This window comes from Bombina bombina, chromosome 3 (assembly GCF_027579735.1).
Source record: "Bombina bombina isolate aBomBom1 chromosome 3, aBomBom1.pri, whole genome shotgun sequence".
NCBI lineage: Eukaryota > Metazoa > Chordata > Amphibia > Anura > Bombinatoridae > Bombina > Bombina bombina.
In genome coordinates this window covers 1,168,818,982-1,168,837,212 of record NC_069501.1, presented here as the reverse complement: position 1 = coordinate 1,168,837,212, position 18,231 = coordinate 1,168,818,982, and the positions used below count along the sequence as shown (strand labels likewise).

General features: G+C 34.8%; 1 protein-coding gene across 1 annotated transcript in view; it reads right to left on the bottom strand.

The window, feature by feature from the left end:
- Positions 1-3,834: 3,834 nt before the first annotated feature.
- TRPC6 (transient receptor potential cation channel subfamily C member 6) overlaps positions 3,835-18,231 on the bottom strand; it is a 599,576-nt gene continuing 585,179 nt past the window's right edge. Inside the window, exons 11-12 of the mRNA XM_053708587.1 lie at positions 11,971-12,046; positions 3,835-4,154 (exon numbers count right to left, since the gene is read on the bottom strand). Coding sequence (XP_053564562.1) covers positions 4,015-4,154; positions 11,971-12,046 — 216 coding nt within the window. The 3' untranslated portion in view covers positions 3,835-4,014. The remainder of the gene's footprint in view (positions 4,155-11,970; positions 12,047-18,231) is intronic.

Below are 18,231 nucleotides of genomic sequence, written 5' to 3'. Positions count from 1 at the left end.
ACAGTTATATTAATACACTTTTTACCTCTGTGATTACTTTGTATCTAAGCCTCTGCAAACTGCCCCCTTATTTCAGTTCTTTTGACAGACTTGCATTTTAGCCAATCAGTGCTGATTTCTAGGTAACTCCACGTGCGTGAGTACACTGTTATCTATATGACACACATGAACTAACACCCTCTAGTGGTGAAAAATTGTCAAAATGCTTTAAGAAAAGAGTTGGCCTACATGTTCAAAGCAATTAGCATATGAACTTCCTAGGTTTAGCTTTCAACTAAGAATACCAAGTAAACAAAGCAAATTTGGTGATAAAAGTCAATTGAAATGTTGTTTAAAATGACATGCCCTATCTGAATCTTGAAAGTTTATTTTGGACTAGACTGTCCAATTATGCATGAGTGACGAGTGGTAAAACGTTTAGAGTGTTATCTCTGGCTTCCCTGACTGTGATGAAACCAACTTGGTCGGTGAATACAAGTTGAGATAAGAATCAATTTAATCTATTAGCTCATAGTTTTGCAAGCATTTTGGCATCAGAGTTTAATAGAGACATTGTCCTAAAGTTTTCCAGTTTTGAAGGAGGTTTCCCAGGCTTAGGAAGTACAGCAATGTGTGCTTTCAACATTGCGCTAGGGAGTTCCGCTGAGTCAGAGAGTTAATTGAGCACCTGAAATAAATGTGAAATACTTTATAGTATTAAGGTACTAATCCATTGGGGCCCAGGCTCTTCAAAGTTGGGAGATCCTTAATCGTGTGAAGCACTTCATCTGTCATGAAGGGGGAATCTAAGCTCTCAGCTTCCTCTCCAGGTAATGTAGGTATTTGCAATCCTGCAAAGTAGTCCTGTAGCTGTATATAGATCCCTTACATAGGAGGCTCACTCTTGCAAACCTGCACCTACAGGTTAGGGTGCAGCTGCTTTCTAGCCTCGCCACCAACTTAAAGATGGAGTTAAATCATCTCAGACTGTTCTGTTCCGGATGACTCACAAGACCTGCTCTTGTGCAATAATGCCTGTGGGCAGCAAATGCACTAGTGGACATGTTGCCTACCTGGAAACTTTGCCTGCTTGTTAATAAATAGTGTTGAGTAGCATGTATGATTTTGCAAAATATACATATATGCTTAGTGAAATGTCTAATTATTTTAGTAAAATTGTGAACATTAAATTACCCATAGTGATTTATAGAAATGTTTTTTAGGCATGGACATTTATTGGGAATTTGGCATTTGTTTGCTAAAGGTATGATTAATTTTATTCTTTTTGGTGCCACTATGAAAGTGAAGTCTGTGCAAATCCAGATATGTGTGTGTTGCTCTTTTACACATATATCTGGAGTAAAAAGAACCAAATGCTGCAGCCTGCAGCCATATTAAAAAAAAGCCTAATTTTTCTCTTCCAAACCAACTATAGTTGTCACATTTCCTTGATAATATTAAATTGCGTCACAAATATGTGAACTATTAATACAAATGAGCATGTATTTGACAAGAAATAAATTAAAGTTTGTTTTGTACAGTACTTTCAAGCAGTCAATAAATGTTTATGAGGTAAATCATTACATTTTAACCTGAAAATTACCTTAACTTAGTCAGCTTTCAGAGTTCCACTAGAGTTAATAAACAATTAAATATTGCAATAAAAAGATCACTAAAAATTTACTTTATGCTAATCTTTAGATCAGCAAATGTAATACTGTTATATTTGTAAATTGTATCATTGTATGCTGAGGGAATAGATGTTTTTGAACATATACATAGCTTTTCTAGATACATAACAGGAATCTGTATCATATATGTGTGCAATAAGAAAAAAGTTGTATTTATCTGCATTTACATATAATTATTAGTTAGCAAATTATTTCTACAATTGTATATTATATGCTCCATACGGAAATTTGCTGCAATATAATACAATTAGAATGTTAAAATATGATTTAGCAACTAAAAGGGACATGAAACCCAAAATATTTATTTCATGATTGAGTGTACAAGTTAAAAAAAATAAAAAATAAACCCAATTTACTACTATTATGAAATTTACTTTGTTCTTTTGGTATCCTCTCTTGAAATTGGATAGGTAGGCTCAGGAGTCTGGACTATGGGGCCGATTTATCAATGTCTGGCAGACACGATACGCTGTAGCGTATCATGTCTGCCAGACATGAACTGCTTGTGCAATGCCGCCCCCTGCAGATTCGCAGACAATCGGCCGCTAGCAGGGGGTGTCAATCAACCCAAACATATGCAATCAGGCGGATTGATTTCCGCAGCCTCAGAAACGGCGGACAAATTAAGGATTTCATTATTCAGATAGAGCATGCAATTTTAAACAACTTTCCAATTTACTTCCATTAAAAAAAGTGCACAGTCTTTTTATATTTAAACTTTTTTGAGTCACTAGCTCCTACTGAGCATGTGCAAGAATTCACAGAATAAGCATATATTCATTTGTGATTGGCTGATGGGTGTCACATGGTACGTGTATGCATTTGTGATAAATAGGCTCCTTCGTGCTATTACATTGTCTTGTTATCTTGCATTTGTTGATTATGCAAATCTACTGTGTTGACTGGTTAACTCTTCTTAACTCCCGTGATGGCTCATGCGGAAACAGGGGTATTTGGCCCCATTCGAGCCATGATAAATCGGTAAATAAGTCTGGACCTCTATACAGCAGTTTTGCAAAAATACTTTTAACGTTATACATCTGCAAGATGACTAGATGGCATGGAGTGCTTTAGACTTGTGCATGCTACCTACTTAGGTATGCTTTTCAATAAAGGGTACATGAGAACAAAGTACATTTTATAATAGAAATAAATTGGATTTTTTTTTTATTGCATTCTCTGGGGTATATTTATTAATGTGCGAGTGGACATGATACAATGTAGCGTATCATGTCCGCTGCACATTGATAAATATTATCATTGCACCAGCAGTTTTTGTGAACTGCTGGTGCAATGCCGCCCACTGCAGATTTGCGGCCAATCGGCCGCTAGAGGGGGGTGTCAATCAACCCGATTGTATTCGATCAGGTTGATTTCTGTCCGCAGTCTCAGAGCAGGTGGACAAGTTATGTAAACAAGGGGCATCAAGCTCCATACGGAGTTTCAAAAATCGGCCCCACAGTCCGAATCATGAAAGAAAAAGTTGTTTGATGTCCCTTTAAGTAGGGCCTAATGGACATTGGCGTCAACATTAAACTTTCTAGTTTCAGATGGAGCATAATATTAAAAAAAAATAACTTGGTTTGTTTTAATTAAATATTGATCCTTTTCAAGATACCCTCCTGAGTAAAACTCAGAAATGTTCAAGCGTATTGAGCGCTATGATAGCAGTGTATATTTTAAAAATGAAATGCTCAAAATGTGCGCACACTCCTCCATATTCTCTCATTCTTCAAGTTTCAGCAAAGGATATCAACAGACAACAAACATTTGATAACAGAAGTACCTTAGAGTGTACAATTTCAAAATACTTTCCATCTAAATCATGAATATTTCATTTTGACTTCTGTGTTCCTTTAAGTATCTGTGTATTTATTTTCTCCTTTGTACATTTTTATTTTGCATGTTGGAACATTTAAATTTAAATTCAGTGTAGCACCTTTAAAATAACCTAGATAAAAATGTTAATACATTGAAATCATTGCTGGCTCTTGTTTATGCAGAAAGCTGTTGATTGCTAAACTCATTTGCTAAAATAGACCACTGGCTGTCACCCATGATAAAGAATAACACATGTGCCTTGAGTACAGAACTCTTGTACGATTAGTAAAACTTCCGGTTTGTAATAACTGCATATAGTAAAATGTTTCTACATAAACAAAGAAGATAGTGAGGATATTTATTAACTCTTTAGTTTCATATGCAAACCAAAATTTTAAGGCATCGTATTCCTGTCATTAAATATAAAAATGCATTCACTAAGCTCTTGGTTAAGGTAAGCAGAGATATAAAGGGATAGTTACGTATAATCATATTATGTTTTGAATGACAGATATTTGTTGTACTATTGATGTTTTGGTTCAATTGATAATCTCTCTCCAAGTTTTCGAATTAGTTCTGCAAGATCCTCTGTGTTGTGAGATTTTTCTTCAAGAAGTTCATATCGAAGACTTGAGATGTCTTGTTTGATTTCCTTTAATTCCCCTGAAAAGGGTTCAGAGAAACAAAATATTAAAACAAAGAAATGTGTATGCTAACAATGAGTTCGAAATGAACTATCCATATTTTTTATAAATAAAAATAAATATGTACATCAATCACTAGATAATATAAATGCAATAAAGTGATATATAATGTAAAATAAAGATAAGAATAGGAATGAATAAATGATTTAAACTGTTTATCTAATTAACTCAAATTAGTCCAGTTAAAGGATATAGCATGTTATTTAAATGTATGGATTGTTCCATATCAAATCCTTGATGAAAATATGATTTTTAAAAATGTGCCTCAAAAATAACAAAGTCTACAATAGTGTTTATTGTAGTAGTTGGTTTCCTGAACATTGTATCCATATATTAATTGAAGAAAAAAAAAAAAAAAAAAAAAAAAATATATATATATATATATATATATACTTTGTTTGCTTAAATGGAACCCCCCCCCCTTTGCCTATAAACAATATGATGGACTTATGCATAATGGAACAGGAAATAGGAAGTATTATACACTTTTAAAAGGAGACTTGGGAGGATGTGTGCCCATTTCCATTGTGGGTAGACAACAAAACTTTGGGGTGTCAGTCATAAACTACACTCTCAAGTCACAAGGAGGGACAGGAATGTGTGAGCAAGACTCTTAGCAGAAAATGGAGGGGACCCAAAGAGGTAATGCATTCGTCAACCCTTAGTGAATTTTCATGCCCTCTGTATGGAATGCATCAAATTATATTGTTACTTTTAACGGGGAATACTGATTAATATAGGTGTGCACACATCTCAGAGCTAATTAGGCTCCTCTTCACATGATTAGTAAATCACAGGGACATACATACATACAATGAATAGCCGGTAGCCCAGCACTCCTTCCACACAGGTGTAATCACTGCCCGGGTGCTATCCTCTTGTTAATATGTATAAATGTATTGATGTAGGAGGGCACTCACAGGACTTATATTGAAGCAAAGAACAGTGCAATTGTATTTCCAAATTTGTTTCACATTAGTTTAAATGTTGACGTTTCGACCCATATGTGGGCCTTCTTCAAGACAATTATGATCAGGTAACTAATAGCTCTTAGCCACATGTCCTGCAGGTTTAGTATCTGTCAGTGGAGAGATACTAAACCTGCAGGATATGTGGCTGAGAGCTATTAGTTACCTGATCATAATTGTCTCTAAGAAGGCCCACATATGGGTCAAAACATTGACATTCAAGCTAATGTGAAACAAATTTGGAAATAAAATTTCACTGTTCTTTGCTTCAATATAAGTCATGTGAGTGCCCTCCTACATCAATACATTTCCATATATATCTATATATAAATATTTCCTCAATGGTGTTAAACTATTGTTGACTTTCTTCTTTTAGAGGCATTTATTCGAAAATCATGTTTTCATCAAGGATTTGATATGGAAGAATCCATCATCTTAAATATTAGAATTTATTATTTAAATTGACTCATTGGAATTGATCAAATAAACAGTTTTATTAGTTTTAATATTTTGTTCATTCTTATTCTTATTTTTATTTTAAAAAGCACACTTTCTTCCAGGATAACTTTGTACATAACATGATTCATGCATCCTTCACAAAGATAAATCTGCCCAATTCCATATCATCTTCTCTGATGAGTTAAATGGAAGAAACTTTGCTTCTTTCTGCTCTGACAATGTTCCCAAACTCTGGGATTGTTTTTTTTTTTTCTGCATGCCACATAGCAAGGTAAATCTAGGTGTGGATGAAGGACCACCAGATCAAGACCCTGTCAAGGCCAGTCCAATATCCAGACTTGAACCCCATTGAAAATCTCTGGGATGTGATCAAGAAGAAGATGGATGGTAACAAGCCATTAAACAAAGTCGAACTGCTTGCATTTTTGCACCAAGAGTGGCAGAAAGTCACCCAACAGCAATGTGAAAGATTGGTGGAGAGCATGCCGAGATGCACGAAAGTTGTGATTGAAAATCAGGGTTATTCCACCAAATATTGATTTTGGAACTCTTGCTAAGCTAAAACATTAGTGTTATGTTGTATAAAAATGAAAATTAACTTTTTTTTTGCATTATTCGACATCTGAATACACTGCATCTAATTCTCTTATATATATATATATATATATATATATATATATATATATATATATATATATATATATATATATATATATAAATAAAGAAAGAAAACAGTGTTCCAAAGACAATTCCAAGTAAAGTTTGATATGACAACAATCTAGTACACAGCACTAGTGTAAACAGTTAAAAGTTCATATTTATTGAATCCATTAAAACTTACAATTCGCAGGACATGTTACTGCGAATTGATGTCATAAATCTTCCAGAGTAACATGAGCTGGTGTTCAATTGAGTAAATGATAGAGAGGCAGGAAGTCCGTTCTTGCTCACGCTCCCTATGCGACTTACGTTCTCAGCATGTCTGCTCAATTATCTAGCTTCAGGCTGTAGCTACACTGATAATTTCTAAGTACTCATTTATCAAGAAAACAAATTATTTTAGTAATATATATCTATATATATATCTATATACAGGGAGTGCAGAATTATTAGGCAAATGAGTATTTTGACCACATCATCCTCTTTATGCATGTTGTCTTACTCCAAGCTGTATAGGCTCGAAAGCCTACTACCAATTAAGCATATTAGGTGATGTGCATCTCTGTAATGAGAAGGGGTGTGGTCTAATGACATCAACACTCTATATCAGGTGTGCATAATAATTAGGCAACTTCCTTTCCTTTGGCAAAATGGGTCAAAAGAAGGACTTGACAGGCTCAGAAAAGTCAAAAATAGTGAGATATCTTGCAGAGGGATGCAGCACTCTTAAAATTGCAAAGCTTCTGAAGCGTGATCATCGAACAATCAAGCGTTTCATTCAAAATAGTCAACAGGGTGCATTTTTGCACCAAGAGTGGCAGAAAGTCACCCAACAGCAATGTGAAAGATTGGTGGAGAGCATGCCGAGATGCACGAAAGTTGTGATTGAAAATCAGGGTTATTCCACCAAATATTGATTTTGGAACTCTTGCTAAGCTAAAACATTAGTGTTATGTTGTATAAAAATGAAAATTAACTTTTTTTTTGCATTATTCGACATCTGAATACACTGCATCTAATTCTCTTATATATATATATATATATATATATATATATATATATATATATATATATATATATATATATATATATATATATATATATATATATATATATATATAAATAAAGAAAGAAAGAAAGAAAACAGTGTTCCAAAGACAATTCCAAGTAAAGTTTGATATGACAACAATCTAGTACACAGCACTAGTGTAAACAGTTAAAAGTTCATATTTATTGAATCCATTAAAACGTACAATTCGCAGGACATGTTACGAGGAGTGTAGGTACAAACGGAATGATTCCTATGTAATCTGATGCGTTTCATGCCTCTATGGCGCTTTCTCAATGATGTTTAAACTAGTGCTGTGTACTAGATTGTTGTCATATAGAACTCTACTTAGAATTGTCCTTGGAACACTGTTTTCTTGATGTACTATAAGGATAATTTTCCACTGAAGTAACTGTAGTAACCCCGAAACGTCACTGGTGGATTAAATACATCATTTATTAAGACCCGGCGAGTGCGTCTCCTTTTCTTATATACATATTCATTTTGGATGCACCCCGGGCATATACTGCTTATTTATTACAGTGAGTGCGGAGCTCTGGGACTTTTTTGTATTTTATATATATATATATATATATATATACACAAAAACACACATACAAAAAATATTTTTTGCAATTTATAGTGGAGCAAAAGATTTATTTCCTGTTCCTATATTAGTTAATAGTCTATGATCTAAAGTGTGCAGGATATTTAAATAAAATACAATGGAGTTTTTTCTGATTATAGAGAGAAGGCAATGGGTTCCTAACATTTTAAGAAGCTTTCCATAGGTGCTGATATTCATGTAAAGACCATATACTGTATATTGTTAATAAACTTAAGATACCACTATATCTATTATAGTTTAATTTAATAGTATAATTCAAAATATTGTGGACTAAGAAGTTTATATAGGTAACATCACAACAACAAAAAAAGTGCTTCATGAAAATTTTAAATTGTTCTTTTTTACCTAAGCCTTAAAGCAAAATTATATTTATAATTTTTAAAAAGGCAAAATATGTATTTGATTTAAAGAGGAACCAGGGTACATATTTATAATTTTTATACTGTAAATATTAAATGGTAGCAATTGAACACATTTTTGTATGTATTGTGTAAAACAATTTGATACTAGCATAACCAATCCTGCTGCCATAAGCCCATCATTCCCATTGTATTAGTGGAGAGAACACACCTTCCTATGCCTGAGAAGAAAAATCAGTGAAAATTATTCACTTATTTAACTACTTACATTGCAAATATTTTGTCATTCTGTAATCCATTAGAAAAGGTTTTGTAAAACTTTTTTAAATGATTGTGATCTATCTTTTAGTTTGAAAATAAGTACTTACTTAAAGGGCCATGATACCCAAAAGTTTAAACACTTGAAAGTGATGCAGCATAGCTGCAAAAAGCTGACTAGAAAATATCTCCTGAACATCTCTATGTAAAAAAGAAAGATATTTTACCTCAAAAGTTCCTCAGTAGCCACATCCCATTGTAAAGGATTTCTAAGCAGCATTTTAGTGTGTCTGTCCTAGGACAGCTGAGGGGATGAGCCTCGTGAACTCTCATATTATTTCACCAATCAGGTAAAGGAAGCTTACTATGAAATCTCATGAGAGTTAAGTCAAATCTCATGAGATCACAGTAAGAGTTCATGACCTCAGCACTACTGATGCTGATTGGCTGCTGTTCATTTCTTCATTTTTTTTTTATTTTTACCTGCAGCTGGGAGCAGCTGAGTATAACTTTTTACACAGAACTTACTCTGCTGAGCTGAGGAGATTGTGAGGTAAAATATATTCCTTTTTTACATAGAGATACTCAGGTGATATTTTCCTGTCAGCTTTTTACAGTTATACTGCATCAGTTTGAAGTGATTTAGCATATGAGTATTATGTCCCTTTAAGACTAGTTCTCACATTAGAATAAAGTATCACTAAATTTAGAAACTTGGCTAGGTTAATACATTTCCAATCAAATAGCAATGTAAATTACTATTAAACATTAACTTAATGATCAAGGGGGGTGAATAAATGTAACATTAAAATTCACTACAATGATTTAAAAGGATATTAAATGTTTCATTATTGTAATAGAAAAGCACGAAGCATTAGCTTATATAGAATTCATTGCATTATGTATTATTCATCATTTTAAAAAGATTTTACTTTTTATTTCTTTTTTTAACTTCATATGTACAGTGTCCATTACTTCATGTCACAGCCACACAAGGAGGCTTGGGGTCGCTACAAGAAGGCAAATCTAGCTGGATGTCATAAATCTTCCAGAGTAACATGAGCTGGTGTTCAATTGAGTAAATGATAGAGAGGCAGGAAGTCCGTTCTTGCTCACGCTCCCTATGCGACTTACGTTCTCAGCATGTCTGCTCAATTATCTAGCTTCAGGCTGTAGCTACACTGATAATTTCTAAGTACTCATTTATCAAGAAAACAAATTATTTTAGTAATATATATCTATATATATATCTATATACAGGGAGTGCAGAATTATTAGGCAAATGAGTATTTTGACCACATCATCCTCTTTATGCATGTTGTCTTACTCCAAGCTGTATAGGCTCGAAAGCCTACTACCAATTAAGCATATTAGGTGATGTGCATCTCTGTAATGAGAAGGGGTGTGGTCTAATGACATCAACACCCTATATCAGGTGTGCATAATTATTAGGCAACTTCCTTTCCTTTGGCAAAATGGGTCAAAAGAAGGACTTGACAGGCTCAGAAAAGTCAAAAATAGTGAGATATCTTGCAGAGGGATGCAGCACTCTTAAAATTGCAAAGCTTCTGAAGCGTGATCATCGAACAATCAAGCGTTTCATTCAAAATAGTCAACAGGGTCGCAAGAAGCGTGTGGAAAAACCAAGGCGCAAAATAACTGCCCATGAACTGAGAAAAGTCAAGCGTGCAGCTGCCAAGATGCCACTTGCCACCAGTTTGGCCATATTTCAGAGCTGCAACATCACTGGAGTGCCCAAAAGCACAAGGTGTGCAATACTCAGAGACATGGCCAAGGTAAGAAAGGCTGAAAGACGACCACCACTGAACAAGACACACAAGCTGAAACGTCAAGACTGGGCCAAGAAATATCTCAAGACTGATTTTTCTAAGGTTTTATGGACTGATGAAATGAGAGTGAGTCTTGATGGGCCAGATGGATGGGCCCGTGGCTGGATTGGTAAAGGGCAGAGAGCTCCAGTCCGACTCAGACGTCAGCAAGGTGGAGGTGGAGTACTGGTTTGGGCTGGTATCATCAAAGATGAGCTTGTGGGGCCTTTTCGGGGGGAGGATGGGGTCAAGCTCAACTCCCAGTCCTACTGCCAGTTTCTGGAAGACACCTTCTTCAAACAGTGGTACAGGAAGAAGTCTGCATCCTTCAAGAAAAACATGATTTTCATGCAGGACAATGCTCCATCACACGCGTCCAAGTACTCCACAGCGTGGCTGGCAAGAAAGGGTATAAAAGAAGAAAATCTAATGACATGGCCTCCTTGTTCACCTGATCTGAACCCCATTGAGAACCTGTGGTCCATCATCAAATGTGAGATTTACAAGGAGGGAAAACAGTACACCTCTCTGAACAGTGTCTGGGAGGCTGTGGTTGCTGCTGCACGCAATGTTGATGGTGAACAGATCAAAACACTGACAGAATCCATGGATGGCAGGCTTTTGAGTGTCCTTGCAAAGAAAGGTGGCTATATTGGTCACTGATTTGTTTATGTTTTGTTTTTGAATGTCAGAAATTTATATTTGTGAATGTTGAGATGTTATATTGGTTTCACTGGTAAAAATAAATAATTGAAATGGGTATATATTTGTTTTTTGTTAAGTTGCCTAATAATTATGCACAGTAATAGTCACCTGCACACACAGATATCCCCCTAAAATAGCTATAACTAAAAACAAACTAAAAACTACTTCCAAAACTATTCAGCTTTGATATTAATGAGTTTTTTGGGTTCATTGAGAACATGGGTGTTGTTCAATAATAAAATTAATCCTCAAAAATACAACTTGCCTAATTATTCTGCACTCCCTGTATATATATATATATATATATATATATATATATATATATATATATATATATATATATATATATATATATATATATATATATATATATATATATATATATATATATACTGTATATATATATATATATATATATATATATATATATATACTGTATATATATATATATATATATATATATATATATACTAAATGAGCACTGTTTAATATCCCTTTAAGTTTGGTATTCTTTATATTTTAAGAATGTAACATTTTAATAGAAATTCAGCCATTATACATTTTTATTGATGCATGATTTTTCTTTTTTAACATGATTCTCGTAGCTTGTATATTTAACAATTTGCCATGACTTGGGGTCAATTGCAGTACATTGTCTTGGTTCTCAGAAACTTTATTTTGATATAAATGAATAAAAATAACTTCAAAAGTCAAAGGAGTTGTTAAGTTCAACCGGCCCATTCGCATTCTCATAAACTCATAATCAATATTCTCACTGTATAACAAGATGCATTTATGCAAAGTAATGGACTTTTGACATTTTCTGCTGCTATTTTATTATGCAGAAAGATTTACACCCACCTTCATTGACCTCGTCGCTCTCCTTGTCTATCTGAGCTTTTAACACATATCTTTTAATAAGGCGCTTCATTATTTTCTGTGCATAAAAAAAAGAGAAAAATTATTCAAAGAAAATTACACCAAGTTTACTGTTATTGGTTAAAACGCATCTTAGCATTATAACACAATAGTGATTTATATATTTGTTACATGCTTATTGATGGTCTTAAAGGTATATGAAACCCAACACTTTTTTTCATGATTCGGCTATTAGTAAATTGGATTTTTTTTTAAACTTGCATACTTTATTTTCTTTCTTTTGGTATCCTTTGTTGAAAAGCAGATAGGTAGGCTCAGGAGTGTCAAGAAAAGTGTTTTTTTTTTTTTTTTGTTTTTTTTTAAAATCAAAGATTTTTATTGAGGTTTTATATATATATTACAATATGTCATATTATATGTTTCTTCACATACATAACAATTGCAGGGTTACACATCCATAGAAAAAACAAACAAAATAAAATCAATCTAAGCAAGAACAACTGACTTTCTACTTAAACATATGGTAATGAAACCCCAATTTTTTTATTTTTTTTGACTTTGTATAACTCCCAACTTTTCTATAGGTCACTTCTGGGCCTATACCTAATAACTTATATCACTGCAGGGAATTAGGGTGACATATAACCACTCATATATGACAATTGCAGGGTTAAACATCTATAAAACAAAACAAAACAAAATCAGTCTAAGCAATAACAACTGACTTTCTACTTAAACATATGGCAATGAAACCTCATTTTTTATTTTTTTAGACTTTGTATAACTCCCGACTTTTCTATAGGTCACTTCTGAGCCTATACCTAATAGCTTGTATAACTGCAGGGAGCTAGAGTGATATATAGCCACTTACATCCTATAGTATGATAGACTAAATGTAATATAAATATGTATTTATTATTTAATATAGGGATAATGACTTATATATAATATGACCTTCTAGATGCTACTGACAAGAGAATATAGGAGAGAAGGTCTTGACTACTGATAATGCTGATATTGGTATAGGAAGATAATACTATTCTCATGACATAGAAGAATGACATACAATGACAAATGGAGATTAAGACTGTTGGAGAGAAGGAGTAAATGCATACAAGTTTAGGCTACCTAGTTTAAATTAACTTGATAAAAATGGCAAAGAAGGTAGGTGTGGGAGGAATAAGTAAATATGAGAATTAGGTTCCCTCTTGAGATAGTGAACTAGTTACAGCTCCTACTAATTAACATGTTGTGTCACCCTTGTATGGTGTCCAAATAAACATTCGCTAAGAGGTCCTAATATTATAAGAATTTAAACATCATTACCAATATATCTCTCTGTGTTTGAATAAACCAGGGATTAAACAAAGTGCATTAGCATATAAGACAGCCTAGCTTGTTCATTCATAAGCTAGCTGAATCTTAGCATAGGGAAAGGCATAATAGGTGAGGAACACATCTAGATAAATGACATCTATATTATATATTATTACCGGATAAACCTTCTGGAGAACTATTGAATATTTGACCCAGTATGTTAGAGAAAAAATATATACATTCTAGTTTCAGTTAGAGGTTATGCCTTCAGTGAATTTCAAAATAATTTATCCGTTTGTACAACCTAACCATGAGGAAAAAACCTTAGTGTGCACATGCTATGTCACAGCTCTAATTTATATGGACTATGCAAACAATAAGTAATAATACACAGAGCTAACTATACATTAGAAATAAACTATTACAGACGTAATACCAAGATAAGCATATCAAATACCATTAATATATATTACTTGCTTTTGCCTCTTTAAATGAACAAATGGCGTCTCGTGAGTACTTAAAAAAAAGGAAAATATGCCTGACATAGTGCAGTTCTGAGTGCTATTGTGATCGTTCATCTTCCATTAGCCAACTCCGGAACGAATCTTAACTGTTGAACCCTGGTGTGTGACTAAGTCCTTCCAATACTGTAATAAAGCTGACTCGCCCAGCAAGAGAAAAGTACCTTTGCAGAAGTTCAAAAATCTCCCCTGTCTTATCTCCATTACAACATATCTCCCAGGGTGATGAGGATCGTGGGTATTATCCCACATCCAGTCGCGGGAGCCGGCCGCACCCCCACAACCAGGTTCCCCATACAAGAAGATAGACACGGGCCTCACGTTGAAGGTTACCGCTGAATCTGAGGTAAGTTGGTTAGACTGGGCTGAGTCATCTGTGGTGGCCTTCCGACTTGCGCCGGTCAAGACCAAATGCAAGGTCTTAGGATGAGGTTCCGATATCTGCCTTGTAATCGGTAAGTTTGATCGTGATGTAGGTGTGTCTGCCTCCTGAGGATCAAAATTATCGGCTCCTTCCTCTGCGTGGCTCTCTTTAACAACGGCCATGAGGTTGTGAAATCCCTTCTCTGCCTTGATGTCAATTTCTGCCAATAGATTGTGTATAGTTGCATAGTACTCCTCCATAATGAATCAGCCAAAAGACTGAATGCTGAGAATAGAAGCAGGTTAATACTGCGTTACTCGGTTACTGTAGGAACCGAGGGGGGGTAAATGAATGTGTAACGATGTTGCGGCCTTCACTTTCAGCCGGTCCTATATGTCTCCTGTTGATACACTCATAAAAATGAAGATATCTTTCTACTTCATATCATCTCCTCCTTAGTTTTCATAAGTTGTACATTAGGATGGCTGATTAGTGAGAAGATAATCTGTAGAATATTCGAAAATCTTGAGGAGCTTCTCCATTATGCGTCTGATCATGGCCTCAGCTTGGACACGCCCCCAAGAAAAGTGTTTTTTTTAACTCCAGTAGTCAGTGCACACCAAGGGTTCAAATTTTCATGATATGTGAACTAGGAGAAATAATTAGCTGATCAGTAACCATGGTTACTAACCAATTCTCACCCATCAACTGATTATTCCACCTATGCTTTGTACAGCTGTCATAAAAAACTAGCCCACTGGTGTGCCCTAAGGAATAGAGTTGAAAAACACTGGTCTAGAAGAGCACTATATGGCACATTGTACAAGGGCTGCTGCCATCTAGTGCTCAAGAGCATTATTGCAACAATCTTATTATCAGTTATACTGCCATTGAGCATTAGATATGTGCACACCTACTTATGTATTCTCAGCCCATGAGAATAAAGCAAATTTGATAATAGAAGCAATTCTAAAACTTAAAAATTTTTTGTATGTGCTATCTAAATCATGAAAGAAAAAAATGGTGTTTCTATCTCTTTAAGGAGCCAGTGGATTCAAGTTATTTTTCTATAAATAAATAAACTAAATAGATATCACTTAGCTGATATGTAGATGTTTATTTTACAGGAAGCCATGTTACTAAAATGCTCTTGCTGCACTAAGAGCTTAATTATACCATAGAAAGAGACAGCTTTACTAATTCAGACACAATAATAAAATAGAAATTAGTGGTGGACTCAACAAGATATGAATATGATGAACGTTAACCAGATATGAGTTTTTAGATAACGTTGGGCAAGATTACATATGCAGCTCAAGCTTCAGCATAACTGCTGAAATCTGTGTCGCCCATAATTTCCCTGTGCACATCAGGGAATCCAATAAACCTTGCCAGCAGTTCATAAACTGCTATAAGTCAGATAAACTAGCGATGTCCAGAAATGTGCGTACAGTAAATACAAATTTCTGGAATCGCTAGTAACGACACTTTAGAAACTGCCAGTGCCTAAGAAAATAAAAAAAATGTCAAATCTCCTGTAAAAGACTAACCCGCCTCCCAAAAATAACACGTAAAACCCCTATATCTGCCATCACCCCCATATCGGAACTAATAATAAATGTATTAACCCCTAATCCGCTAACCCCCTACATCGCAATATAACTAAACTATTGACCCCTAAACCACCATCCCCCACATAGCAATCTAACTAATAAATGTATTAACCCATATTCCGCCATTCACCCACAACGCCAACTACCTAATAATACTATTAACCCCTAATCTGCCAACCCCCACATCGCAAACCTAATAAAACTATTAACCCCTAATCCGCCATTCACTCAAATCGCAATCTACCTAATAAAACTATTAACCCCTAATCCGCCAACCCCCCACAATGCAGTACCTATCAACACTATTAACCCCTAAACGGCCAACCCCCCACAACGCATTAAACCTTATTAACCCTAAACCGCCAACCCCACACAACGCAAATAACTAATTTAATTACTAAGCCCCCTAACCTAACACCCCTAAATTAACCCCGATTACTTCAAATAAAAAAATACTAAATTACAATTAAAATAAAAAACCTAACAATACTTTAAAAATAAAAAAAACTAAGTTTAAATTAATCTAAAATTACAAAAAATAAAAAAGTCTAACATTACAGAAAATAATAAACCAAATTTATAAAAAAATAAACCTAATCCCTATGAAAATAAAAAAGCCCTCCAAAAATAAAAACACCCCTAAACTACCAATAGCCCTTAAAAGGGCCTTTTGTAGGGCATTGCCCTAAGTTAAACAGCTCTTTTACCTCTAACAAATACTAAGTCCCCCCTAACAGTAAAAGCCCCCCCCACCAACCCCCCCCCAAAAAAACCTAACACTAATAAACCTAAACTACCCATTGCCCCTAAAGGGGCATTTGTATGGACATTGCCCTTAAAAGGGCATTCAGCTCTTTTATTGCCCTTAAAATGGCATTCAGCTCAGTGCCCATGAAATCCCTAATCTAAAAAAATAAAAATAAATAAAAAATAAGCATATGTCTAACCCCCAAATAGGTACTCACGGTTCCTGAAGTCCGGCGGTGAAGTTTTGTTTCAGGCAGTGAAGTCTTTTTCCAAGAGGCCGACATCTTCTTCCAAGCTGCAAATCAGCCAATAGGATTTCATTAGCTCTCATCCTATTGGCTGATTTGAAAATGTCAGCCAATAGGAATGCAAGGTACCCCATATTTAAATGGGTACCTTGAATTCAATCCTCAGTATGCGGCAGTGATCTTAAGAAGAGGATCTCCACGCTCAATGGCCCGTGGTCGCCGGTCTTCTGTTCCACGGTCACCTGGATGAATATAGAAGAGGTCGCCGCGATGGAAAAAGATATCGCCACTTGAAAGAAGACTTCACTGCTTGGAAGAAGACTTCAGGAATGGTGGGTACTTATTTGGGGGTTTGACTTAGGACTTTATTTTATTTTTTGGGGGTTCGGTTATTTTTGAATTAGGGATTTATTGGGCACTTGTTTTTTTATTTTAATTGTAATTTAGTATTTTTTAATGTTAGGTAATTGGGGTTAATTTAGGGGGTGTTAGGTTAGGGGGCTTAGTAATTTAATTAGTTATTTGCGTTTTAGGGATTTGGTGGTTTAGGGGTTAATAGATTTATTAGGTTTATTGTGTTGTGGGGGTTTGGGGTATTTGGGGTTAATAGATTTATTAGGTTTATTGTGCTGTCTGTGTTTGACGGATTAGGGGTTAATATGTTTATAAGATACTTTGCAATGTGGGGGTTGGCGGATTAGGGGTTAATAGGTAGATTACGATGTGGGGGGTTGGCGTATTGGGGTTAATTATTTAATTAGGCATATTGCGATGTGGGGGTTGGCGGATTATGGGTTAGTATACTTTATTAGTTATCACAGTGGGGGATTTGTGACATGGTTCTATGTTAGCTTATGGGAATAAAATTTGCGGGCGACGGGTGAGAAATATATGCATCGCATTTATGTGCGGCGCTGTTTATGTGATAGCAATAATCAACTAAAAACCGGAGATGCCGGTTTTTGCGGGCGACGCCGCATATGTAATGTTGCCCAATGTCTCTGCCACTTCAAACAATTATAGTTTATTTAAATGCCAGTTTTGTGTGCAGCCCAGCAGTGAAACAGTTAATAAGGGAACCATACCTTGCAATCTGCATTGTATAGTGTTTGCCCTATACTTTGAATGGATATTGCGACTGCGCTAAATGTGGCTCATATAACAATTTGAAAGTTATGGTTTGTAAAAAACAAAATAGAATGACAAGAATTAGCACAACCTGAAACCTGAAGTAAAGTGTTAGGGCTAGAATAAAAGTTTCACAAAACATATGTAAAGTATATAGTAAAATAAAATATTACACTCATATATACACATATTTAATAAAAAATATATTTAATATTGAAATAAATGTTGTAAAAGTGTTAAGAAGAATATGGTACATGTGAAGGTGCTTGACTGGGAAGGGCTCAAAAAATAATATATACTGTATA